Raw genomic sequence first — 26,438 nt, 5'->3', positions numbered from 1 at the left:
GCTGTTTGTTGTAATTGTTATAATCCACGTGATTGAGTTTAGAAGACTTTTAGGACTCGTTTGGGTTGGGTTTGACAGGGTGTATACTGGGACCTATAATGGGTAGTTCTATACTTAACTTATTGAGGAACTGCCAGACTGTAACACAATAATGGCACCATTTTACATGCCAAGCAGCAGTGTACAAGGGTTCCAGTTTCCCCACGTCCTAACCAACGCATGTTATTTTCCATTTTTTAAAATTATAGTCACCCTAGTGCACATGAAGGTATCTCATCATGGTTTTGATGTGCATTTCTGTAATGGCTAATGATGTTGAACAGCTTATTGGCCATTATATGTCTTCATTGGGAAAATGTGCATAAAAAATCCTTTGCCCATTTCTTTAATTGGGTAAAAAAAGAGCACCAAATGCACAAAAGCCATACCGAGAAGTTTGATTTTAGTAAGTAATGAACAAGGAGCCACTCTGCAAGTGTTTATGTGGGAACTGACATGATTTGGGTGACATTTTCCAAAGTTTAAGTCTATTCCAGCCTTAGGATATTTTGGATTTTTACATGGATGCATGTCAATTTATAAGGCAGAAAGCCAGAAGTCCCCGTGGCTCATCTTCTCACTTCTTTGTCATTCACCTTGTCACAAACTTTTTTTTTTGTTTGTTTGTTTGTTTGTTTGTTTGTTTTTTGAGACAGAGTTTTGCTCTTGTTACCCAGGCTGGAGTGCAATGGCGCGATCTCGGCTCACTGCAACCTCCGTCTCCTGGGTTCAGGCAATTCTCCTGCCTCAGCCTCCTGAGTAGCTGGGATTACAGGCACGCGCCACCATGCCCAGCTAACTTTTTGTAGTTTTAGTAGAGACGGGGTTTCACCGTGTTGACCAGGATGGTCTCGATCTCTTGACCTCGTGATCCACCTGCCTCGGCCTCCCAAAGTGCTGGGATTACAGGCGTGAGCCACTGCGCCCGGCCCTGTCACAAACTTTTTGTTTTTCTTTTAATAAATGTTACATGTGGCATTTCTGGGAGACTATTATTAATGCAGTTTTAGAAGTTTCCTATTCAAAACCAAGGAACAGGCCAGACACAGTAGCTCTTGCCTGTAGTCCCACCTACTTGGGGGCTGAGGCGGGAGGATTGCTTGAGCCCAGGAGGTTAGGCGGCAACAAGCTGTGATTGCACATGACATTCTAGCCTGGACAATAGAGCAAGATGCTGTCTCTAAAATAAAAAACAAACCAGACCAAGCGCAGTACCTCACACCTATAATCTTAGCGCTTTCAAGGCCAAGGCAAGTGGATCACCTGAGGTCAGGAATTCAAGACCAGCCCGTCTCTACTAAAAATACAAAAATTAGCCAGACATAGTGGCACATACCTGTAATCCCAGCACTTTGGGAGGCCGAGGTGGGAGGACCACTTGAGATCAGGAGTTCAAGACCAGCCTAGCCAACATGGCAAGACCTCACTCATCTCTATGCCATTAGCTGGGCGTAGTGGCAGACGCCTGTAATCCCAGCTACTCCGGAGGCTGAGGCAAAAGAATTGCTTGTACCTGGGAGGTGGAGGTTACAGTAAGCAGAGATCACACCACTGCACTCCAAGCAAGACTCCATCTAAAAAAAAACCAAACAAAAAAAAACCAAGAACCTTTATTGTCAATCTTTATGCAGTATTCTTTGTAAAATTATGTGGAAAAGGGATAACTAGGTTATCTTATCAAAGGTGTGCTAAATATTGATGGTTTTGTTTTCTAGATTCAAGATTGGCAAAGCATGTACCAGTCCACTCATATTCCAATACCCAAGTTTACCCCTGTGGATGAGTCTGTAACGTTTATTGGTAGACTCTGCAGAGAAATCCTGCGGATCACAGACCCTAAGTAGGTATATCTGAATTCTTCAGAGTCCTGAATAGCATAGGCAGTCTCATCTGCACCCCTGTCCCTGTGGCACAGCCCCTGTTCCAGTCTTGGGGGTCCTGCACTTGTCAACTCATATTCTGACCCTTTAGGACAAGGATTCCTAACCCCTGGGCTGCAGACTGATACTGGTCTGTGGCTTGTTAGAAACCAGACTGCACAGCAAAAGGTGAGTGATGGGCAAGCAAGCATTACCGCCTGAGTCCACCCCCTGTCAGATCAGTGGCAGCATTAGATTCTCATAGGAGCACGAACTTTGCATGTGAGGGATCTGGGTTGTGTGCTCCTTATAAGAACCTACTCTCATAGCACTTTTAATAATAACAACTAATGTTTATGGAACACTTACCTATGCATTCTTCCCAGCACATTATACATATCCAGTCATTAACCCATTTATAGCAGTCTTAAGAGATAGGTGTTATTCTTATACCCATTTTAAAGATGAACTAACTGAGGCACAAAAAAGCTTAGTCATTTGCCCAGCATTACACAGTTAATAAATGGTGGACCCAGAATACACTCTAGGCCTTTTGACTCCAGAGCCCAACTCCTAAGCACCGTACTGTGAAGGGCAGACTGCATAGCTTTGTATACAGAAATCACGGTCTACAACTGTTCATGTGGGCTCTACCTTCAGCAGTAACTGGATGAAAATCTCATTTAATTAAAACTACTCCCGAGAATATTTTAGGTAAGCACCGTGGCAGAGACTAGCATGCTGCCTCTCGTAAGTCCAGCTGAGCCAGATTTCCTCCTTTTTCTTCATTTGAGCCTCAGGAGAAGCTGTTGGTACCGAGACCAGTTCGGGGAAGAGCAGGTTCTCATGTCTACCCCTGGGCACAGGCTCACTGAGCAGAAGGGTTGGTGGAATTACCCAGGGAAAAAGCGATTCTCTTTGTTCCCTGTCCGCCCGAGTACGTGTAGTTGACCTTGTGTGAGTGAAACGTTCTTAGGACCTGGATCCTTTGTACTGTCTTCTAATCCAGGCTTATTTTGTCCTTCAAAACTTATGAAAGTTGACAAACTATATATGACCTTCTTCCAAAATTTCCAGCAGAAATAAGGAATTTTGACTCATGGGACAAAAAGAGTAAGTGATTCAAAAGTTGTATAGCTCCTTCGTTCCTGGTACCCTTCAATCACTGAAACTTTTTTAGAAAACTACCCAGTGCCCTGTTAATACAGGGAGAGCAGATTAAGGGTGACCAGAATTTCCACATCATATATAAATTTTATCATCAGAATCAGGGACCTCTTCAGTGATATATCAAAGTATATTTGGTGGCAGAAGAACTCTCTGAAGCAAGCAGATGAAGTTGTATGCAGTTTGGGAATCCTCTTGTTTTGTTCTCCCCATTTACTTCCTGGTTTAAACCTCCCTTGCTTCTAGGCCCTTTCAGCTCCTCAAGCCTCCTTCTGGTAAAGATATGTGGTGGCTTTGGACAGTAGGTTGTCACCTGTGGAGCTTGCTGAAAATACAAAGGCTGGAGCTCTCCCCCAAAACTACTAAATCAGATTCTCCAGGAGTGGAAGCTGGGTGTCTTTATTTCAAACAAGCTCCACCACGGATTCAGGGTCCCTCTCTGTGTTTGAAAACCACTGAAATGGTGGTTAAGGGTGGTGATCAGACCTGTGAGAGCCTCAGTTATCTCATCTATAAAATGAGGATAAAATGGTTTGTGTTCCACAGAACTGTTATGAGGATGAAATAACACATGAAAAGGTCTTAGCACACACAGTACCTGGTACATAATAAGTGCCCAGTAAATATGGTTGGTTGGTTATTGTCATTGTCATCGTCACACTTCTGAATCTACAAGGAATCATTTGGAGATGACCAGAAGATGTCATCTGCAAGTTGAAGGAACTGGGAGGAAAAAGCAAATGGCTTTGTCATCATAGTCTCAAATGTTAGGTAGCATTTGGAGATTGTAGGTTCCTTTTTTTACCAAATGGAAATGACACAAGGCCTTGTTTTTGCTCCAAACTGGAAATTTAAAGGAAGATAAGAGAGATAAGTGGGCTCTAAAGTATTCCAGCCTGACAGCTGAACCTGACCTTGTCTTCTTAGCATGATTCCAACTCAACAGCCTAACTCAATGGAAATAAGTGACTCAAACCAATGATATGACAGGGGGCAGGAAAAGGGGGTCCGACCGAATTTTACCTTCCTGTTCCCTTGGGTGGTCACTGGGAAGATGCATTGGGTGCCTGAATGCAGATGTTAGAAAGCACAGATCATGTAACTGCCTTTCTTCATAATTTGGTGCCCAATGTCCTGTTGAGTCCTAACATTTCTTTAAGGTGAGCCATTCTGGGATTTTTGCATTGTTTTCATTTTAGAATGACATGTCACATAGACCAGCTGAACACTTGGTATGATATGAAAACTCATCAGGAAGTGACCAGCAGCCGCCTCTTCTCAGAAATCCAGACCACCTTGGGGACTTTTGGTCTGAATGGCTTAGACAGGCTTCTGTGCTTTATGATTGTAAAAGAGTTACAGGTGAGCCTTTTGACTTGCATGCCTGTTTTCTGCCACCCTGGGGAGAGGCAAGAACATAACTTAGTGGGCAGTTTGAACTCATTTAACTTTTCTCCCATGATTTCTTATACTGACTTTAGACATATGATACCTATCGCGTAGATAAGAGCTGAGAATAAACTAAAATTTCTTTGGCCAATATAGTACTTTATAGGATTAGACTGTTTCTGTGAGTTTCAACTTGGGAAGATAAGATTTTTTAATCTTTGAAACCAGTGACTTTTCCTAGCAAGGGATGTTTCTAACAGGAACCTGAAGTTGCTTCTTTTTGCTGTCATCCTGTTTAAAGGTTTTATGTGACTTAGGCCCAGTCTCTGTTCCGCATAGCGTTTTAGGTAACTGGAGTATTTGTTTGTTTAATTCATTATGTTTTGTTCTTTGACCATGAGTTTTTGTTTTTAGAATTTCCTCAGTATGTTCCAGAAAATTATCCTGAGAGACAGAACTGTTCAGGACACTTTAAAAACCCTCATGAATGCTGTCAGCCCCCTAAAAAGTATTGTAGGTGAGTCTCCTAAAAACTAGCCTGAGGTGAGGATGACATTGTAGCCTTTTTGAATATACTAAAGAGAAAATTATGTTTTCACCTTTCAGCAAATTCAAATAAAATTTATTTTTCTGCTATTGCCAAAACACAGAAGATTTGGACTGCGTACCTTGAAGCTATAATGAAGGTATGTTGTGGGAGAGAGGGTGACAGTCAATACTTACATTTTGTAGTTTTTCAATTTCTTGTAACTTTGTTGCCCAAAGAAAGCTACTCTTCTTTCTTTTGTCATTAAATAAAAATAGTTTCATACTTCAGTTTATCATTATTTTAAAATTCATTTTGTTTATGTCCCTTCTGGAGCTGTTCTTGACTAGGCTTTTTAGAAGCCTAGCATTTTCCTTTTGTTCAAGAAAACTGGCATTGTAAAATACCTTTTGGCTAGAGGTGCTTTTATATATGAAAATGGAACTTTTCCTTACACAGTAATACTCCCTCCTTATATAACAAGTTCATTTATACAGACCTCATCTGCTCGAAGCTGCTGTTAGAACAGAACATTGTCTCTCTCCCGTCTTGTGTCTGCATGGTTGTTAGGAAGCCAGGTTCTTTGGGGCATAAATTATCCTTATACTATGCATAAAGCACTCTTACTTTGGAAATGAATAAGAAACACAAATGAAGAGATTAATTTGCTGGGTGGAAATCTGACTTATTTTAGAATCCAGCCACCTACTTTCTTGCCTTTACTGAGTGGCAGGAGCTCCCAGGGACCCCTGCATCTTCTGTGAGTCTTCTCTCACCATCTGATAATCTGAGATCGTCAGCAGCCCATTCTCACACATCCATTAAACCCAGGGCATTGTCAGTTGCTGTGAGAGACAGAGTTAAATGAAACACAACTGGTCTCCTCAGAAAGCAACTCACAGTCTAGTAGAAAAGAGTAGACTTCCAGGTGGAAAACTGATTTGCAGTTAAAAGTATCACATACTGTAGAAATGTCTACAATTCCAGAATGCTAAGGGAATTTTGAAAAGTTCCATTCTCTGATTCCCAGTTATATAAGTTTCATTGAGACAGCACTCATTGATAGCTCAGCCGCATTCACAATATATTTCCCGTAATTTTGGTGAATAGTTTTTGTTGTTGTTGTTGTTGTTGTTTGGGTCACTAATAGAACAGGTAAGGCAAGGCACCCGTGGCTCTGCTAGATGTCCTCTGGTGTTGTGAGTCTGCCTTCCCCTCGCCTCATGATTGTCAGATACTGAGCACATCCCAGGCCAAGTTTCTAATTGCTGGAAAACCTTTTAGGAGGAATAAAAAATCACCCAAGTTTGGACAGTTGTGAGTCCCAACTCTATAGGAGACATTAGGGGAATTACAGGGATTCTTCCAAGAAACTGGAAGATTTTCCGCTTGTCCACCAGAGGGTTCTCTCAGTCCAGTAGCTGTTACAGACTCTTACTGGTTATAGTTGCCAGTTGTTAGTAACAGCCACGTGACTGTGTCTGAGTCAGTGATCTTTAAATATAGGCCCCAAGGACAAATTTGTATTTTTATCTTGAATTAGGGTGCCTGCAGTCACTGAGCCAGTGTTAATGATCAGGAACGACAATGGAAATGTTCTGTGCCATTTCATGATGAAGCAGCTCCTAGCCCTGTCTAGCTGTTGAGCTCATGAAATGTGGGTTGTGGGACTGGGAAACACAATTTTTAATTTTATTTCATATTAATTAATTTAAATGTAAATAGTCACATGTGACTAGTAGCTGCTATCCTCAACAGTGTAACTCTAGGAAAGTCTTGGAGAAAGAATGGTAAGCCAGATATCTTCAAAGAGGCAAATGAGTAGGTAAAATAAGTTTCTCGTCCATCCCAGGCTCATTAGCTTCTCCAGCAGCTTATTAAAGCTTGAGGTTTGTGAGTACCAGAAATGGAAAATGTCACTCACAAAGACTGATCGTGCATTAAACGAGAGCAAGTTATATTAAACTGACTTTATTTCTATTTCCAGTTCTAGATTGATATTTTCAAGAGGATCCTTGACATAGAGTATACTAGACATAGAAAATTAAGCAAAGAATTATATGGGCCAGATACAGGGTTTCTGGGTCATTTTTACATGGCCTGAAAGAACCTACTATTTTCTTGGCTTTGCTGCATTCTAATTTTTAAATAATGCTACTCTATAAATTTAAAGACTTCTTACTTATAAATAGCATTTTTGGATTGATGTTTTTCACATAAGTAGAATAAAATGTATGAATAGCGCTGAAAAATAATACATCTGAGGTCATTTAACACTTTTGACCATTACAAGCTCCATTCAGCTAAATAACTTTTGTTCACTCTTAGAGAAGGCCACTCTCTTTTTTTCTTTCTTTCTTTCTTTTTTTTTTTTTTTTTTGAAACAGTCTTGCTCTGTCACCCGGGCTGGAGTGCAGTGGCACAATCTTGGCTCACTGGAACCTCTACCTCCTGGGTTCAAGCAATCCCGAGTACCTGGGATTACAGGCACCCACCACCACACCCAGCTAATTTTTATAATTTTAGTAGAGACGGGGTTTCACCATTTAGGCCAGGCTTGGTCTCAAACTCCTGGCCTCAGGTGATCAGCCTGCCTCAGCTTCCCAAAGTGCTGGGATTACAGGCGTTAGCCACTGTGTTTTCCTTAACTCTTCTCTGCCCCCAGCAACTCAGAGGAAATATGTTTATTTCCACCATATTGTGCTTGCATGATAATACTGGCTTCCCTCCTCTCCCCTACTCCCTCACTCCCCTTTGCCAGTCTTTCAGGAATACCTAGTCTAGAGTAGAAAATAAGACATTTATAGGCAGAAAAAGTTAGAGTTTGCTATTGACTTTATGATGTAGACAACATTATGGGGTCAAACTGAACTCTCTCCAGCCTGACCCGAAGATCACTTCCTGTCATCCAACCATTGTAGATAATCTCCAAATATCATTTATGCTCATAGCTACTTTTAAATTACCGTAGTTAATCCACCATGTTAGCATAACTCTATATCACAGATTTGTTTTTTGAATGGTTAATTATATTTTATTACAATTGGCTTCCACTGTTACCCTCTATGTTTTATTTTGTACGTTCAAAAGCATTATTCTGAAATGGTATCCATAGGCTTCACCAGATTCCCAAAGGGGCCCAAGGCTATATTAGTCAGTTCTCACATAATAAAGACAGACTCAAGACTGAGTAATTTATTAAGGAAAGAGGTTTAATTGACTCACAGTTCAGCATGGCTGCGGAGGCCTCAGGAAACTTAACAGCCATCGTGGAAGGGGAAGCAAACATGTCCTCCATCACATGGCAGCAGGAAAGAGAAATATGAGCAAAAGGAGAAAAGCACCTTATAAAACCATCAGATCTCCTGAGAACTCACTATCATGAGAACAGTATGGAGATAACTGCCCCCATGATTCAGTTACCTCCCACTGGATCCCTCCCACAACACAGGGATTATAGGAACTACAATTCAAGATGAGATTTGGGTGGGGACATAGCCAAACCATATCAGATATAAAGTTTAAGAACCCCTGGATTAAGGGGCTATCATTGTTAAAATTTTCATGAAAGATTATATGTAGATTATTTTGTAATCCAGGTAATTATATAACCTATAATCCTGAGCGGCATGGACAGACTTAATATTCACCCAGCTTGAGAATACTGAGGTCTAGTGGTATTCTTAGGACTTGAGAAAGTTCCATTTAGGGTAAAGAAAAGGAAGTAAGGTTTCTTACAGCAGCTACTAAACGTGGAGCACTTATTCCAAAAAGTCAAAAATATAGCTTTAAAGAATACACCTTTGATACATGAACAACTGAACATTAATAGATCACTTTGTTAATCATAGACTTTAGGGGTATTTTAAGGTTGGTGTATGGGAGTCCATCCAAACATTCCTTGAAGGGCCTCTGGTGCTCCATCAAGTCCAGTGCTAGTCTTAGCCAAGAGATCAGTCCAGGAAATCCTTATTTTTTTCTTCTGTAGAATGTTGTGAAGGCCCACAGAAGAATTGCCATCTTTGTGTTTACCTCCTCACTGTCACTCTGAAATGCTTGAATATACTACCTGTTCTTTCTCTTGCTTGTGCACAGGTTGGGCAGATGCAGATTCTGAGACAACAGATTGCCAATGAATTGAATTATTCTTGTCGGTTTGACTCTAAACATCTGGCAGCTGCTCTGGAGAATCTCAATAAGTAAGTGCCAGCGTTTGAAACAGCCATCTGTGGGCTTGGATTGTTCATCATCTAAGCACAGTTCTTACTCTTTTAAGTTACTTTTAGGTGAGAGGTCTGAATTTATAGGCTTGCTTGCCAATGGATAATCAAATCTGTCTTCAGGAGCCTCTTTCCTCATTATTTTCCCCCTGTGTATCTCTGTATCTCACTCACTTTCTCTAATGGATTCATTTATTCAGCTGACATTTACTAATCACATGATTCAATACATGTCAGCTGAATAAATGAATCCATTAGAGAGAGTGAGTGAGAGACACATCAGACACTGCTAGATACTTGCACAGATTTTAGAAAGCAATTAATACCAAAATCTACAACTGGCTTTCTACAGGGCTGATCACTCATCATCCAGAGGGCAGTTGGAAGTATGTTGATTACCACGAGTGGTTATGGAGTCCTGTCCCAGAGGGAACTCAGATCCTCCGCCTCACCAGCAACCTGCTGTCATTTGAGGCTGTCTACTTAACAGATAAATAATCCCTGCTTCTCACTCACTAAGTCAGTGCTTTTGACAAAGCAGGTATTAAGAACAGTTCAGTCAATTCATGAAAATTTGAATGGTGAATGCATTTAATTGAGGTTGATTCCAAAAGATAAAGTAATTCTACGTCAAATTTTCTACTTCAAACTAATCACAGGCATGGATTGAGAATTGAGGGGATCAAGCTCTCATTTTACAGATAAGGAAACTGATGCTTGAAAAGATTACATCACTGGCCTGAATTAACTCTTACATAAATTTATTTAATCACTAATGTTTATCTCTGGGGTTTTTCTTCATTTAGGGCTCTCCTAGCAGACATTGAAGCCCACTATCAGGACCCTTCGCTTCCTTATCCCAAAGAAGACAACACACTTTTATATGAAATCACAGCCTATCTGGAGGCAGCTGGCATTCACAACCCACTGAATAAGGTGAATAATTGAAATATATAATGGTGGGGGTAGGGGAACAGAATGGTACAAAGGGGATTTAGCCCAGGTGACAGATCACTGTGCAGAGATACCAGGAGAACCTGGGTTCAGACCCCAGAGCCTTCATTCCATTCAGTTCCCTGCCCTTTCTAAGCAGTCATCACACTTTCCCCGCCTGGCTCAGGTCTGTGAGAATCAAGTGCTATAGCGCTAGTGAAAGCTCCTGACAAAGCGAAAAGTGCTGCATCAGTGTAAGAGATTAGTTTTGGGTTTCACTGGGGTTTGCAGTTCAGTCATCAAGACACAGCAAACCCAAAATGGTAGCAATGATGTGTCTTGCCCAGAGGTGCTTCCCCTTGGGGCTGCCACTAATCCCAGTTATCATAGGAGCTACAAACTCTTTCCTGCAGTTCTGAGCTCAGAAAACCTCTAAGAACTGAAAGTTTTTCATAACTCGGTGCCAGATCTCTTTGGGTGGCAAAATCTGTCCTGAGCTGACATAAGGCTGTTTATACTATTTATCTTCCTTTCTAGAAACATTCAATGTTTTAATGCAGACTTTGATTATAGTGACTTTGATTATAGTGCACCACCGTATCCCCTATATTATCTTTCTAAAATCTGTAAAAATTTGAAATTCTGGAGGCTGAGGCTGGAGAATCACATTGAACCCGGAGGGCAGAGTTTGCAGTGAGCTGAGATCACGCCATTGCACTCCAGCCCAGGCAGCGGCAGTGCAAGTCTCCACCTCAAAAAAAAAAAAAAAAAAAAAGAAGAAGAACCTTATAAACCTGAATAGTAGCTAATGTCTTAAATATTTACTATGTAACAAGTGTACTCTCTTAACCCTCATCATGGATTATCTCACTTAATCTCACAACAACCCCTATGAAAGATGCCATTATGAGGTGAGGAACCTGAGGATCAGAAGGTAACTAGCAAGTGGAGGAGCGAGGCAGTCTGACCAGAGCCTGTGCTCCTGACCCATGTGCTACCCTGTCTCCTGTGGAATCAGCCAGCTGGGAGTCTGGAGCTGTCTGTGTACTCCCTGACTATAGTTTCTGCTGTGATATCTGGAAGAGAGACTGCTCAGTGACATTGCCCAGGGAACAGCAAATGACAGAGAAGAACTTTGCTGTCTTTCTACTTAGATACCACCACTCACTGCTACACAGATCTTTTCCCTTCACTCTTCCTCCTCCTCCTCGCCTTCTTCCTTCTTTCCATCTATCCCTCTTCTTCCTCCTCCGGCACTCCCTTTGAATTCCCCTCCAGCTCTGCCTCCACTGCTCTTCATTTTGCCTTCCCCTCCTATTCTTTCTCATCACTCATTCCCCCCTCTCTTTATTAATGACATTAACAGGATTCAGGGGGAATGTCACTCAGAGCAAAATTGGTTTTGGCAAATTGTGATACTGGTATTTAGGTGGGCAGGGCCAGGTGTGTTAAATAAAACTCTGAAGGCAGCAAATAAATGGAACCATCCATGTTTCAGGAAGGCCGAAGAGCAAATTGAAGTAAAATTGAAGCTTTTCACTTGGAAACCTATTCTGTGGTACTGTGCAGTATGAATTAACCATACATTTTTCTTACCTTTCTCTTTCAGATATACATAACAACAAAGCGCTTGCCCTATTTTCCAATTGTCAACTTCCTATTTTTGATCGCTCAGTTGCCAAAACTTCAGTACACCAAAAATTTAGGTAGGTATGACATTTATTCTTTGCAGTGAGTAACACTACCAGCAGATTTACAACTAACTAAATAGGTTTTTGTATAGAATGCCTATGTCAGATATGAGATCTTTTCTTAAATTTGTGTTTATGAAATTCAAGTCTTTGTGCTTCTGAAATATGATGCCCTTTTATGAACTGTAGACAGTGGATTTATTATTTATTTATTTATTTATTTATTTATTTTTGAGATGGAGTTTTGCTCTTGTTGCCCAGGTTGGAGTGCAGTGGTGCGGCCTCGGCCTCTGCCTCCCAGGTTCGAGCGATTCTCCTTCTTCAGCCTCCTAAGTAGCTGGGATTACAGGTGCACACTACCACACCTGGCTAATTTTTTTGTATTTTTAGTAGAGACAGCGTTGCACCATGTTGACCAGGCTGGTCTTAAGCTCCTGACCTCAGGTGATCTGCCCACCTCAACCTCCCAAAGTGCTGGCATTACAGCTGTAAGCAGCCACACCCGACTAGATTTATTTTTTTTAATTATACCTATTTTTTTTTTTTTTAGGCACCTATAATCCCAGCTACTCAGGAGGCTGAGGCAGGAGAATTGCTTGAGCCCAGAAGGCAGAGTTTGCACTGAGCCGAGATCACATTATTGCACTCCAGCCTGGGCAACAAAGCAAGACTCTGTCTCAGTAATAATAATAATAAACATTTATAACTGAAACATTCCCCCATTTAATGCCAGTGAAAGGATAGGCCTATCTGTTTGTTCTTTCTACTCTGTAATTATCCTAGGAAAGGGGCATGTAGTAGCACAGTGTCTAAAGTTAAAAGCTTGGCTTGTTGATTCAGACCTTGGTTTCTTTTTTTTTTTTAAAGAAAGAAAGAAAAAAAAAGAATAATAAAAAAAAAAAAGAATGAAGGAGAGGAAGAAAGAGGAAGAGGGAGAGAGAATGGGGGTGTTGCTTTATTGCCTGGGCTAGAATGCAGTCTAAAAATGGGTATGCCTATAATTGTGCTTAATAATAGAGACATGAAAAAAAAAAAATGAGGGAAGAAAATAGCAAACAAGCAGCCAACCAATATTTCATTTAAACCTGTAAATAGATGTGATGTGGTACTGATAAGAGTGGATATTTTGTGTATTTAAAGTGGAGAGTTCTATAAATGTTAATTAAATTTACTTGTTCCGGATCTGAGTTCGAATCCTGCATATCGTTGTTAATTTTCTGTCTCATTGATCTGTCTAATATTGATGTTGAAGTCCCCCGCTATTATTGCGTGGGAGTCTAAGTTTCTTTATAAGTCTTATATATCTCGGTATTCCTGTATTGGGTGCATATATATTTAGGATCTTTAGCTCTTGTTGCATTGATCCTTTTATCATTATGTAATATCCTTCTTTACTTCTTTTGATCTTTGTTGCTTTAAAGCAACTCCCGCTTTTTATTTATTTATTTATTTTTGCTCTCTATTTGGTTGGTAAATCTTTCTCCATCCCTTTGTTTTGAGTCTGCATATCCTTGCAGGTGAGATGGGTCTGGATGCAGCATACCGATGGGTTTTGGCTTTTTTTGCCTGTCTGTGTCTTTGGATTGGGGGATTTAGTCGATTTAAATTTAGAATTAATAAAAATATATGTGAGTTTAATACTGCCATTTAATGTTAGCTGGCTGTTTTGCCTATAAGTTGATGTAAATTCTTGATTATGTTGACGCTGTTTACTTTTTGGTATTTTTTAGAAAGGCTGATACTGGTTGTTTCTTTCTATTTGTAGTGGTTCTTTCAGAAGCTCTTGTAAAGCAGGCCTGGTGGTGATGAAATCTCTGACTGCTTGCTTGTTCACAAAAGATTTTATTTTTCCTTCGCTTATGAAGCTTAGTTTGGCTGGATGTAAAATTCTGAGTTGAAAGTTCTTTTCTTTAAGGATGTTGAATATTGGCCCCCACTCTCTTCTGGCTTGTAGGGTTTCTGCTGAGAGATCTGCTGTGAGTCTGATGGGCTTCCCTTTATGGGTAACGTGACCTTTCTCTCTGGCTGCCCTCAGTATTTTCTCCTTCATTTCAACCCTGGTGAATCTGACGATTATGTGCCTTGAGGTTGGTCTTCTTGAGGAATATCTTTGTGGTGTTCTGTGTATTACATGGAGTTGAATATTGTCCTGCCTTGCTAGATTGGGAAAGTTTTCCTGAATAATATCCTGAAGCATATTTTCCAGCTTGGATTTATTCTCTTTGTCACATTCAGGTACACCTATCAAACGTAGATTAGGTCTTTTCACATAATCCCATATTTCTTGGAGACTTTCCTTAGTTCCTGGCCTCATTCTGAGAAGCAGTCAACCCATATGGGACTGCACATCTTAAGTTGCTATGGTTGTGATTTGCAAGGCTCATGGAGAAGCTATTTCACTGTTTTCTGTGGGCATTACAGAACTAATTGTTGCATTGGTTTTTGTATTGTTAAATTAGTAGTTTTTTTGTGGTGGAGGGCTATTCTTTTAGCAGCATGTTTCTATTTATTGAAAAGCTTTGCTGAACACAATATACCCACTCTGCTATGTCAATGAAGACATTATTGTTGGAAAAAAAAATCCTCTTTCTTCCTCTCCTTCATTCTTTTTTTTTCTTTCTCTTTCTTTCTTTCTCTCTTTCTTCTTCTAAAAGAAAAAAAAAAAGAATGAATAGGATGGTAGGGCATTAAATAGCTACTTTGTGCTGCAGCCCTCTTCTAGGTGTTTAAAAAAAAAAAAAAAAGACAGTGTCTTAATTATACTTATTTATTTTGTTTTATTTATTTTTTGGACCAGATCTCATTTAGTCACTCAGATGGGAGGGCAGTGGTACAGTCTCAGCTCACTATGGCCTCGATCTCTCATGCTCAAGAATCCTCCCATGTCAGCCTCCTGAGTACCTGGAACTATAGGCGCACACCACCATGTCCAGCTAGTTTTTTATATTTTTTGTAAAGGCGGGGTTTTGCCATATTGCCCAGACTGGTTTCAAACTCCTGGGTTCATACAATCCACCTGCCTCGGCCTCCTAAAGGGCTGGGATTACAGGCATAAGCCACCATGATAAGGGTTTAAAATATGGTACACCTTGGTAAGGGTTCATTGTCCAGGTTAAAGAATGTGAGGGACCTTTGTTTTGATTCTCTTCTTTAATGTTTAGGTAGCTAATGATGGTATGAAGGAAACTTCTTTTGGTTGATGTTCTGTTCTTAGATGCATGTGGCAGCTGGAACCATGATGGGAAAAGTAACAATATCATTAAGGACATGAGACTAATATGAATATATGAACATCTAATATTTTATGTATGATTATATGTCAAAATATTCAGTACAAACAAGAGACACCAAAGGCTTTCATTCTCCAGGAATATAACCCTAATTTATTTTTGTCATTGGTCAGAATATTTTTGTAGTTACATAATAGGTATGCAAGTGTTTCCTCTGCCTTCAAACTTTGTATCTAACTGAATGAATTTTTTAAAAATCCACTATAGACTTTACTTTAAAAACATTATAAGAACATTTCTACAAATGTAATTGTTATTTTTTTCTTCACTAGAGATTCCTAACTATGTTTCTTCCTTATAGTACTTTCCTATTTCATAAGCTTTTTCAGGGTGAAAATGTGGAATCTCTTAATGTTTTTATTCTCTCATTCAAAAGTAGTCATTGATTCTAGACACTGCTTCCATGACAATGCCTGTGATTGTCACAGAAGGTAGGGAATGATGTCCTCAATAAATACTTGCTGTAGGAGGGAGGGAACAAATATGTGTTTGGATTCTGGCCCCACCACTTATCACCTATGTTACTTTGGCCAAGTTACCTGCAAACTGAGTGCCCAACAGGTATTGAGTCCCTTTCTAAATATTGGTTAAAATAAATTTAAAGGACCCTCCCAAGCATAATGTAAAGGTTCATCGCAAGATTCGGAGATTCATGTTCTCTCCCTGTTCTCTTTATGTTAATATTCAATAGGAATATATGATTCTTGATAATGAAGAATTGTCAGTACAGAAAGAATCTTCTTTTCATTATAGAATAACTCTTCATTAACTATTCTCATTCTAAGATAATATTTTTTTTTCATTGTGTATATGATTCATTGCTTTCTACCTAGGAAGGATTATTTTTCTATACAGAGTCCTGTTAGGATTATTCCTCCATGTTCTGGATTGCCAAGGCCTATGTCTGGCACCTTGATTGTAAAGCTGCTTATGGAAAGTAGCACTCTCCATGGCATTCCCAGATCTTAAAACAAAACATAACACAACGAAACCTTTATGTATCCTAGAAATGTAGTATCTATAACTGACTAATTCTTCTCATCAATAAGACTGGTGTGTTAATGTAGGAACTAAATTACAGTAGGCCCAAGGAAGGAACAATTGTTTTGTATCTTTGTGGATATTCAGTTGCTCATATTCAGTGGGACTACCTCTAGGCTCTCTATTCTGTTCCATTGATCTATTTATCTTTCCTTATGCCAGTAGTGTCTTGATTATCGAAACTATAAAGAGAGCCTTGAAACTGTATATCCTAAAAACATGTATTTAACCTTATAAACACTGTTCTCAAGACTGACCTAAGAAATGCATACTGGGCCTGGTGTTTGTTGTTAACATCACTTTTGCTTTCCACCTGGAAAGGATTCTTTTTTTTTTTTATGAGGGAGTCTCACTCTGTTGCCAGCTGGAGTGCAATGGCATGATCTCAGCTCTTTGCAACCTCTGCCTCCTGGGTTCAAGCTGTTCTCCTGCCTCAGCCTCCCAAGTAGCTGGGATTACAGGCGCACGTCACCACACCCAGCTAATTTTTGTATTTTTTTAGTAGAAACGGGGTTTCACCATGTTGACCAGGATGGTCTACATCTCTTGACCTCATGATCCACCTGTCTTGGCCTCCCAAAGTGCTGGGGTTACAGGAATGAACCACCGCGCCCGCCCAAGGATTCTTTTTCCATACTGAGTCCTGTTAGGATTATTCCTCCATGTTCTGAATTGCCAAGGCCCGCGTTAGGTAATTCAGGATCACCTGTTTAAGCTTCTCTGGTTTGGGGAAGAGATTTCCCAGTCTTCACAAGAACCCAAATATGGGATCTGAGGGTCTGTCTAACCAGTTTACTTGATAAGAAACTGCCAACCCTTTGTCCAAAGTGGTTGTGCCAGTTACACTCTCACCAAGAGTGAGTATATGTATACTCCACATCCTCACTATTATTTGGTGGCATCAGTCACTTTCATTTTAGCTATTTTTTTTTTTTTTTTGAGACGTAGTCTCACTCTGTCACCCAGGCTTGAATGCAGTGGTGCAATCTCAGCTCACTGCTGCCTCCACCTCCCAGGTTCAAGCAGTTCTGCCTCAGCCACCTGAGTAGCTGGAATTACAGGCTACAGGCGTGCATCACCATGCCCAGCTAACTTTTGCATTTTCATTAGAGACGGGTTTCATCATGTTGGCCAGGCTGGTCTCGAGCTCTTGGCCTCAAGTGTTCCACCCGCGTCAGCCTCCCAAAGAGCTAAGATTACAGGCATGAGCCACTGCACCCAGCCCATTTTAGCCATCCTGATGGGTATGTATGATATCTTGTTGCAGCTTTAATTTGCCTTTTTCTGACGATTAATCATTTGAGTACTTTTTCATGTACTTATTGGCCATTCCTTATATTCTCTGCAAAGTGCCTGTTTCAGTCTTGCTCGCTTCTAAATTGTTTACCCTCTCATTACGGAGTTGTAGGAGTTATGTATATATTATGGATACAAGTTCTTTGTTAGATATATGTTTTGAGAATATTTTCTCTCAAATTGTGGCTTATCTATTTATTTATTTATTTTTTTACTGGTAACTTTAATGAGCAGAAGTTTTTACTGTTGACAGTGTCCAATTTGTCCATTTTTTTCCTTTATAATTATTCCTCTTGATCTTGTCTAAGAAATATCTCCCAGGCTGGGTACAGTGGCTCATGCCTGTAATCCCAGCACTTTGGGAGGCTGAGATGAGAGCATCACCTGAGGTCAGGAGTTTGAGACCAGCCTGGTCAACATGGTGAAACCCTGTCTCTACTAAAAATACAAAAATTAGCTGGGCATGGTGGCATGTGCCTGTAATGCCAGCTACTCGGGAGGCTGAGGCAGGAGAATCACTAGAACCTGGAAAACAGAGGTTGCAGTGAGCCAAGATCGCACCATTGCACTCCAGCCTAGGCGACATAGTGAGACTCCGTCTGAAAAAAAAAAGAGAAATCTCTGTCTTCTCCAAGGTCACAAGATATCTTCGATATTTTTTCTAAAAATTCTGTAGACTTTGCTTTTACATTGAGGCCAGTGGTCCATCTCTAATTGTTCTTTGTGTACACTGTGAGGTAGGGGTCCAGGTTTATTGTTCCCCTATAAGGCTATCCAGTTTCAGTGCCATTTATTGAAAGATTTATCTTTTTAAAAATTATTTTGTATATTTATGGCTATTCAGTTACTCATATGAGGGTGGGACTGTCTCTAGACTCTCTATTTTGTTCCACGGATCTATTTGTCTATTCTTATACCATAGTGTCTTGATTATTGAAACTGTATAGAGAGCTTGAAATCAAGCAACCTAAGTCTTCTGACGTTATTCTTTTTCAACATTGTGTGGTTTCCCATGCAGCCATCCAGGCAGACTTCAGGGTTGCCACATTTTAGCAAAAATCTTTAGTGTAGAGCCAGGTGCAGTGGTACACACCTATAGTCCCATCTACTCGGGAAGCTGAGGCAGTAGCATTGTTTGAGAGGCAGTAGCATTGTTTGAGCCCAGGAATTCAAGGCTATATTGTGCTATGATTGTACCTGTGAATAGCCACTGCATTCCAGCCTGGGCAACATAGCAAGATCCCATCTCCAATTTAAAAAAAAATTCTTTAGTGTAAAGGTTAGCTTTGATACTCATTCACTTTGTAAATGTCCTTCTTCCACTGTCTTGACTTCTGCAGATTCTTTTATATATATATAAATAATGTAATATATATAAATATATAATATAAATAATATATATTATATATTTATGTAAATAATATATATTATATATAATATAAATATATTAATATATAGTATATATAATATAAACAAATATATATTTATAATATATAAATATATGTTAAATAATTTGAAATATATATTATAAATATAAATATATATAAATATACATATTTATATTATATATAATATATACATTATATTATATATATTTTATATATAATATATATAATATATAAAATACTCAACATTTGTTTAAAGATACTCTAAAAATATTTTATCCAGCTTTTCACTTAAGGTAGTAGTCCAGGGTATCTATTATGTCATGGTGCTGTTAACAGAAGTCAGTTATAGCGATTTTTTTTTCTCATTTGCATTTATCTATATCTTTAAAATTCGCTACAATAATATATGTTAATTGAATAATTCAAAAGAACCAGTAATGATAATTACAAAATTTAGTAACTGTTTTATTGGTTTTGAATCCTTCAGACCACTGGAATGCCCCACCAGTCCTGTGGCTAATTCAAAATATGGCCCAGAGTTGTCATTCCTTCCAAAAAATCATCTGCCAGTGAGGATATGGGCCCCAAACATTTTGACCTTCACAGTGTTAACATTTAATATGTTAATAATTAATATTCATGTGCTGTTGCAATTTATTCCCTTGCAGGGATGGTCTGCCGAAAACCAACCGACCCAGTCGACTGGCCACCGCTTGTCCTGGGACTGCTCACTCTGCTGAAGCAGTTCCATTCCCGGTACACCGAGCAGTTCCTGGCGCTGATCGGTCAGTTCATCTGCTCCACGGTGGAGCAGTGTACAAGGTACAGAAGACCGACCGTGACTACAGAGGACTTCATGTCACAAAGCCTAACTTAAACCTCGCATTGCCAAATTCCTCCTCTTCTTGCCTTCATAGAGCTGGGAAATGGTTGCTCACCCTTCTCTGTAAAGCAAGTCAGGGCGTATCTCCTTGTTTAGAGCAATTATGACTGTGCCCATCCTTAGTCACCTTGCCAGGGGAACTCCATTAGGTATACTCACAGTGATTTTCCAGGAGTGACTCAGGACTATGATTAGTAACTGCCATGGGGAAGAAACTGTAGCCCTGTTCCTCTGCACTCTTGGATCCAGCTCTTCGATCTCAGTGAGACCCTGAACTCCTGCTGGGCCACTGCCAGGAGATGATGATTCCACTCACTTCACTGGGAGTCAGAGAACATGTCAGTGTCAAAACCTGGGCAGTGTCTGCCTGTAAAGAAGCAAATTTCACGGGAGTTGCTATTTGATACAGTACTTATAAAGCTTTAATTCCTGCCAGTTCTTTCTCCCTGCCCCTAAATGTGGCTTTTCTGGGATAAAGAAAAAAAAGTTATTTCCATGACATGCTGGGTCCTGAGCCTCCTTCTCTGCTATCCTAAAGGGTCAGCCTGGCTAAATAACCTTTTCTGTCATGTCCACTTGGTCATTTTTGCCACTATAACTTAAAAAAGTAATTAAAGTAGCTGGGCACAGTGGCTCAAGCCTGTAATCCCAGCACTTTGGGAGGCCAAGGTGGGCAGATTACTTGAGGTTAGGAGTTCAAGACCAGCCTGACCAACATGGTGAAACCCCGTCTCTACTGAAAAAAAACCCCACAAAAGTTAGACGGGTGTGGTGGTGGGCACCTGTAATCTCAGCTACTCGGGAGGCTGAGGCAGGAGAATTGCTTGAACCTGGAAGGCCTCTGAGGGTGCAGTGAGCCGAGATTGCACCACTGCACTCCAGCCTGGGCAACAGAGTGAGACTCCACCTCAAAAAAAAAAAAATGAATAAAAGTGATCTTCTAAGTCCACACAAAATATTACTGACTCCTAGAACTGGAAATGACTTTTGAGGTCATTTAATTGACCTCCCACTAAGTGCGTGAGTGAGCTCTAAGACATCCTTGACATGCCATCATCCAGCTGCTGCCGGAACACTCGCCGATGGGGCTCTTGCTACCTCTTCAGGCCACACAGTCCACTGGCTAAGTGTAGTTCTCATTAGAAAGTTCCTGATTGTGATTATTAGAGCCTACGTCTCTGGATATTTTACTCACTGAGCTTTTCTCCACCCTTTGAAATAATACAGAATAAATGCAGTCTACTTCCTTTGCAGCATTACTTCCAATTTGGTATGCCATCTGTCTTAGGTCTTCTCCTTGTTTAGATAAGCCCCTTCCACCTCTTCCTGATGTGTTGCAGTTTAGAGGTTACTCACCATAGCGAGTGACTTCTTCTGGGTGTTCCAGTCTGTTACTGACAATCTTAAAATGTGGCTTCCCAAACTTGTAGTGAGATTCCAAGCACAGCCCTCCCCTAGGCGCAGAGTGGTATTACATTTCTTCATTCTGGGCCCTCTGTAGACAGTAGAGCAGCTGTAATTGCAATGGTGGGTTTTTCGTTGTTGTTGTTTGAGAAAGAGTCTGGCTGTGTCACCCAGGATGGAGTGCAGTGCAGATCTCGGCTCTGCAGTGGTGGGTTCTTGACATCCAGTGCACACCAGTGGCTCATACTGATTTTGTATTCTTTCTAAATTCCAGTATTGCTTCCTCCCATGAGCTGCCGTCAGTCCAGTTTCTCCTTATCTTAGTTAATGAACTGAACAACAAACACTGGTGTTTTCCTGGGACATATGTTTAGACTTGCTTCAAAACCATAGTTATTAACAATTGAAAAATAGAAGAGAATTCAAAGATAAAATCTCAAAAATGAAATTGTAACAATCACAAAGTGAGGTCAGTTGACAAGGAAAGCAGTAGGCTCATAAAAACCTAGCGCATCTGGCTCAGGATCAGAGAGGAGGCGAAGGACCTAGGGTCAGGTGGTGTGGGGATGATTAGCAAGTAACCTCCACACAACTGGCTATCCCAGTCATAGCTCCCTGCTCTTTCTTCTTCACTAATGGCAGTAAAGGCTTAAGTGTGACTCAGTATGTTACTGGCAACCCTGAGGGTGGTGATCAGGCTACAGGATACCAGCTGTGGCTCAGGCCTTTGAATCTGCAGAGCTAAGTAACCCAAGGAACCTGCGCTGCACGGGGCCTCTGTCCTTTCTCTTGCTCCAAGCAGAGCAAATACAGCCCTGGTCACAGACGGAAAGACTGAGAGCAGGGAGAACTTTTCTAGGTGCATCACTCTTAACCCTTCCAAAGGCAACAATTCATCAGCAAAATTAACCAGTAATCTGTTAATAGTACCAAAAATTATTTTTTCATTAGAAAATGCCAATTGGTACAGAAGTTGGAAATAGTTTTAACACCTAAAAACTCATTTTGATGTAAACAACAGGGAACATTAGCTCTATAAAGAGACTGGCATGTACTTTGCTTGTGTTCCCAGTTCTGGGATAGTCCTTGGGACTGTAGTTGCTGAATGAATAAATACATGAGTAAAATCCCATATGAAAAATTGCTAGATGCTATATTTATTTGATACCCTGAAATAAGCAGGACATGCCAGGCACAATTCCAGATGCTGGAGATACGAAGATGGACACATGACCCAGGCCCTTGAGGAGTTGATACTCTTGTCGGGAAGCCAGCACACAATTGAAAAATTCAGAGGCTTGGAGAATGCTACTAAGTATTATGAGAGCCCCAGAGAATCAGGGAGGATCCCACAGGAGAAGAAGTCCCCAACCTGGGACTCGAACAATGTCTAGAAATTTACTTTCAAATCAGTGTGCAGGGATGGGAAACTATGGGACCTGCTAGGTGTTGAATCATGTAAACAGAGGGAGATGAGTCTGGGCAGATAGCAGGGACCGTGTTGTAAAGGCCCACGTAAACCATATAGAGAAGCTCACATTTACCCTATAGGGTAAGCTCCTGAAAATATGTGAGCAAGGTTAATGACTTGATGGGAATCAACAGCATGCTTAATGTTTTTGTTCATCTTTGACTTCATTAGATAATCTGTTGGTAATTTAGTCTTTCAGTATTCTGACCAAGGGCTTATTATGTGCAAAGCAGTTAATTGATTTCTCTGTTACAGCCAGAAGATACCTGAAATACCTGCAGATGTTGTGGGTGCCCTTCTGTTCCTGGAGGATTATGTTCGGTACACAAAGCTACCCAGGAGGGTAAGTGATAGATAATACAGAACAATATTGGCCGGGCATAGTGGCTTACTCATGTCTGTAATCCCAGTACTTTGGGAGGACAAGGTGGGTGGGTAGATCACGAGGTCAGGAGTCCCAGACCAGCCTGGCCAAGATGGTGAAACCTCGTCTCTACTAAAAATATAAAAACTAACTGGGTGTGGTGGTGGGTGCCTATAATCCCCGCTACTTGGGAGGCTGAGGCAGGGAATTGCTTGAATCCAGGAGGCAGAGGTTGCAGTGAGCCGAGATTGTGCCACTGCACTCCAGCCTGGGCTACAGAGACTCCGTCTCAAAAAAAAATACAATAGTAATGACCCAGTTGTAAAAAGATAGTAATAATAGTGGCCCTGGATTCATTGGGAGTGAAGTCCAATGGGCCATTCACAGCAGATGCCTCTGCATTTCTTGCCATTGCTCTGCCCCCAGCGCTGAAATGTCCCTGCCTTTTCCACCATGGGAAATGCCTTGCAGAGTTTAACACAATGCCCCTCCCTGTCTTCTTCCGCTCCACCATGTTCTGCTGTCAGCAGTTCACCTGGTTCAGGAATTAAGTGAAATGGGCAAGCCAGGAGAATTCCATAAGTGGCCAGGGGAGAGAAAGAATCGTGTGTGGTTTGTTCTTTCTCTCTCCACTGGCCTGGTTCTCACAACAAGTACAGTTAAGTTCATGCCACAACTAGACGTGTGTGTGACCACTGTTTCCAAAAATGACAGACTACCTTTTACGTGCTAAGACGTTCTTTCCTCTTCCCTTCTCATTAGTAATTCCACTTTGTTAAATTTATCTCAAAGTAGAGCTCGATCCTGACATATAAGACTTTGAATAGATACTGAAGATCATTTCTGATTTTTAAAAATTAGTAGATTAGGAATCAAAGATACTTTCTTACAGCACGAGCCAAAGATACACTTTTAAAATTAACTAGCAATGTTAGTACTTAATAGCGAAATGCTAGTGGCATTCCCATTAAAACCAGGGCTGTCACGTGACATGACAACGATACAGACGCTCGAAACGACTTTTGTTATACAGGTGCGAGACCATAAGAAATGAAATGAAAATGAAATGCACTTTGGAAAAAAGACTATTATTTGAGATATAATTGTCTTCCTTTTTTGTTTTATTCTTCCACAAGTTACGGGGGTACAGGTGGTATTTGGTTACGTAAGTTCTTTAGTGGTGATTCATGAGATTTTGTGCACCCATCACCTGAGCAGTATACATTGCACCCTGTTTGTAGTCTTTTATCCCTCATCCCCCTCCCATACTTCACCCCAGGTCCCCAAAGTCCATTGTGTCTTTCTTATGCCTTTTTGTCCTTATAGCTTAGCTCCCACATATCAGTGAGAACATACTATGTTTGGTTTTCCATCCCTGAGTTACTTCACTTGGAAGAATAGTCTCCAGTCTCATCCAGGTCACTGCAAATGCTGCCAATTCATTCCTTTTTATGGCTGTATAGTATTTCATCATATGTATATCTTACAGTTTCTTTATCCACTCATTGATTGTTAGGCATTTGGGTGGTTCCACGATTTTGCAGTTGTAAATTGTGCTACTATAAACATGCATGTGCAAGTATCTTTTTCAAATAATGACTTCTTTTCCTCTGGGTAGATACCCAGTAGTGGGACTGCTGGATAACTGTCTCCCTTGAATACCCAATAAAATCATGTGAAAAACTATTAAAATAATACAGAGTTCAGAAAACATGCTGGTTACAGAATAAATGTACAAAATAAATACACTAAATCAGTTAAAAATACAGTGTGAAAAAGGACTATTCACAGAAATGACAGGGAAATAATAAAGCTAAGAATAACCTCTATAAGAAATATGAAAGAACACTTTATTTAAAAACTATAAAAATTTTAAATGTAAAATTTGAAAAATCCATGTTTCCGAATGAGGGTCCTCAAATATTAGAGATAACAGTTCTTTCTAGTTTATAGGTTTACTGCAGTTACAATCAAGATTTCAGGTACTTTTTCAACTTCAAAGAATATATTTTTTTAAATTTCATAGGACTTAGGTAAGTACTTTAAAAAAAGATATTAAAAGATTATATCAAGTATTAAAATATTGTAAAACTATAAAAACCAAAATAGGGCGGTACTGGTATGCAACTAAATAGAAGGAATAATGAACAAAAATATGTAGCCTAGAAACAAATCCTATGCATACAGTGTATATAAGGAAAAGTAGTGTCTCAAATTAAGGGAGAAAAGGAATATTAGTCAATAGATATAAGTTCATCACACACATAAAAAATAGCAACTTAGTCCCTTTTACATCTTCTGTGTTATCAAAATTAATTACACATAAAGGGTTAATGTGCGCCGGGTACAGTGGCTCACAGCTATAATCCCAGCACTTTAGGAGGCCGAGGAGGGTGGATCACAAGGTCAGGAGTTCGAGACCAGCCAGGCCAACATGGTGAAACCCCGTCTCTCCTAAAAATAGAAAAAATTAGGTGTGGTGGTGCGCATCTGTAATCCCAGCTACTGCGGAAGCTGAGGTAGAAGAATGGCTTGAACCCAGGAGGCGGAGGTTGCAGGAGCGGAGATCCTAGAACAATAGAACAATAGTAATGACCCAGTTGTAAAAAGATGAATAAGGGCAAAGGATATTAATAGGCAGTTTTCAAGAAAAGAAATACAAGTGACAAACATTTAGATTCAAGGGACAAAAATCCAAAGAATAAGAAAATGACTGTTTCCACCCATTAGGTTGGTGAAAAGTAAAATGTTGGGCCCCCATTACTTAGAAGCATTTGGAGAAATGAGACTTCTCAGTGCTGTTAATCAATATGCATATTAACAGCTTTTTAGCTTTATCTTTTTTTTTTTTTTTTTTGAGATGCAGTCTTGCTCTGTCGCCAGGCTGGAGTGCAGTGGCGTGATCTTGGCTCACTGTAACCTCCGCCTCCCGGGTTCAAGAGATTCCCCTGCCTCAGACTCCCAAGTAGCCGGAAACTACAGGCACATGCTACCATGCTCGGCTAATTTTTTTGTATTTTAGTAGAGACGGGGTTTCACCATGTTGCCAGGATGGTCACGATCTCCTGACCTCATGATCCACCCACCTCGGCCTCCCGAAGTGCTGGGTTTACAGGCATGAGCCACTGCACCCGGCCACCTTTATCTAATTTTAAAAACATTTGTAATATATTTACCCCGATCCCAGCAATTCCACTGCTATGAATTTACCTGCTGGATATATGTGAAAAGTTCACCAAGATATGTGCACAAGGATGTTCATAATATAAGATTTAGCAGAAATGAAGAAGGACACGATATTATGTGATCCTAATTTTGGGGTGGGTGGGTGTGTGTGTGTGTGTGTGTGTGTGTGTAAACTGGAAGAATTCAATACAAAAGTTACCAGTTTTTATTTTCTGTAAGGGATTAAGATTTAAAAAAAAATTTTTTTTAAGCTCTGGGATACATGTGCAGACGTGCAGGTTTGTTACATAG

The 26,438-nt window shown here is 40.3% G+C and overlaps 1 protein-coding gene across 1 annotated transcript in view; it reads left to right on the top strand.

Annotated features, from left to right (window-relative positions):
* The window catches only part of WASHC5 (WASH complex subunit 5), a 72,857-nt gene that overhangs the window by 43,270 nt on the left and 3,149 nt on the right, over positions 1-26,438 (top strand). The window contains exons 20-28 of the mRNA XM_032253222.1: positions 1,755-1,879; positions 4,265-4,427; positions 4,869-4,971; positions 5,061-5,140; positions 9,076-9,179; positions 10,007-10,136; positions 11,743-11,839; positions 19,508-19,661; positions 22,853-22,940. Of these exons, the coding sequence (XP_032109113.1) occupies positions 1,755-1,879; positions 4,265-4,427; positions 4,869-4,971; positions 5,061-5,140; positions 9,076-9,179; positions 10,007-10,136; positions 11,743-11,839; positions 19,508-19,661; positions 22,853-22,940 (1,044 nt within the window). The remainder of the gene's footprint in view (positions 1-1,754; positions 1,880-4,264; positions 4,428-4,868; positions 4,972-5,060; positions 5,141-9,075; positions 9,180-10,006; positions 10,137-11,742; positions 11,840-19,507; positions 19,662-22,852; positions 22,941-26,438) is intronic.

This window comes from Sapajus apella, unplaced genomic scaffold (assembly GCF_009761245.1).
Source record: "Sapajus apella isolate SASKATOON/1434 unplaced genomic scaffold, GSC_monkey_1.0 scaffold3, whole genome shotgun sequence".
Taxonomy (NCBI): Eukaryota; Metazoa; Chordata; class Mammalia; order Primates; family Cebidae; genus Sapajus; species Sapajus apella.
This window is presented reverse-complemented; position numbering and strand designations above follow the sequence as displayed.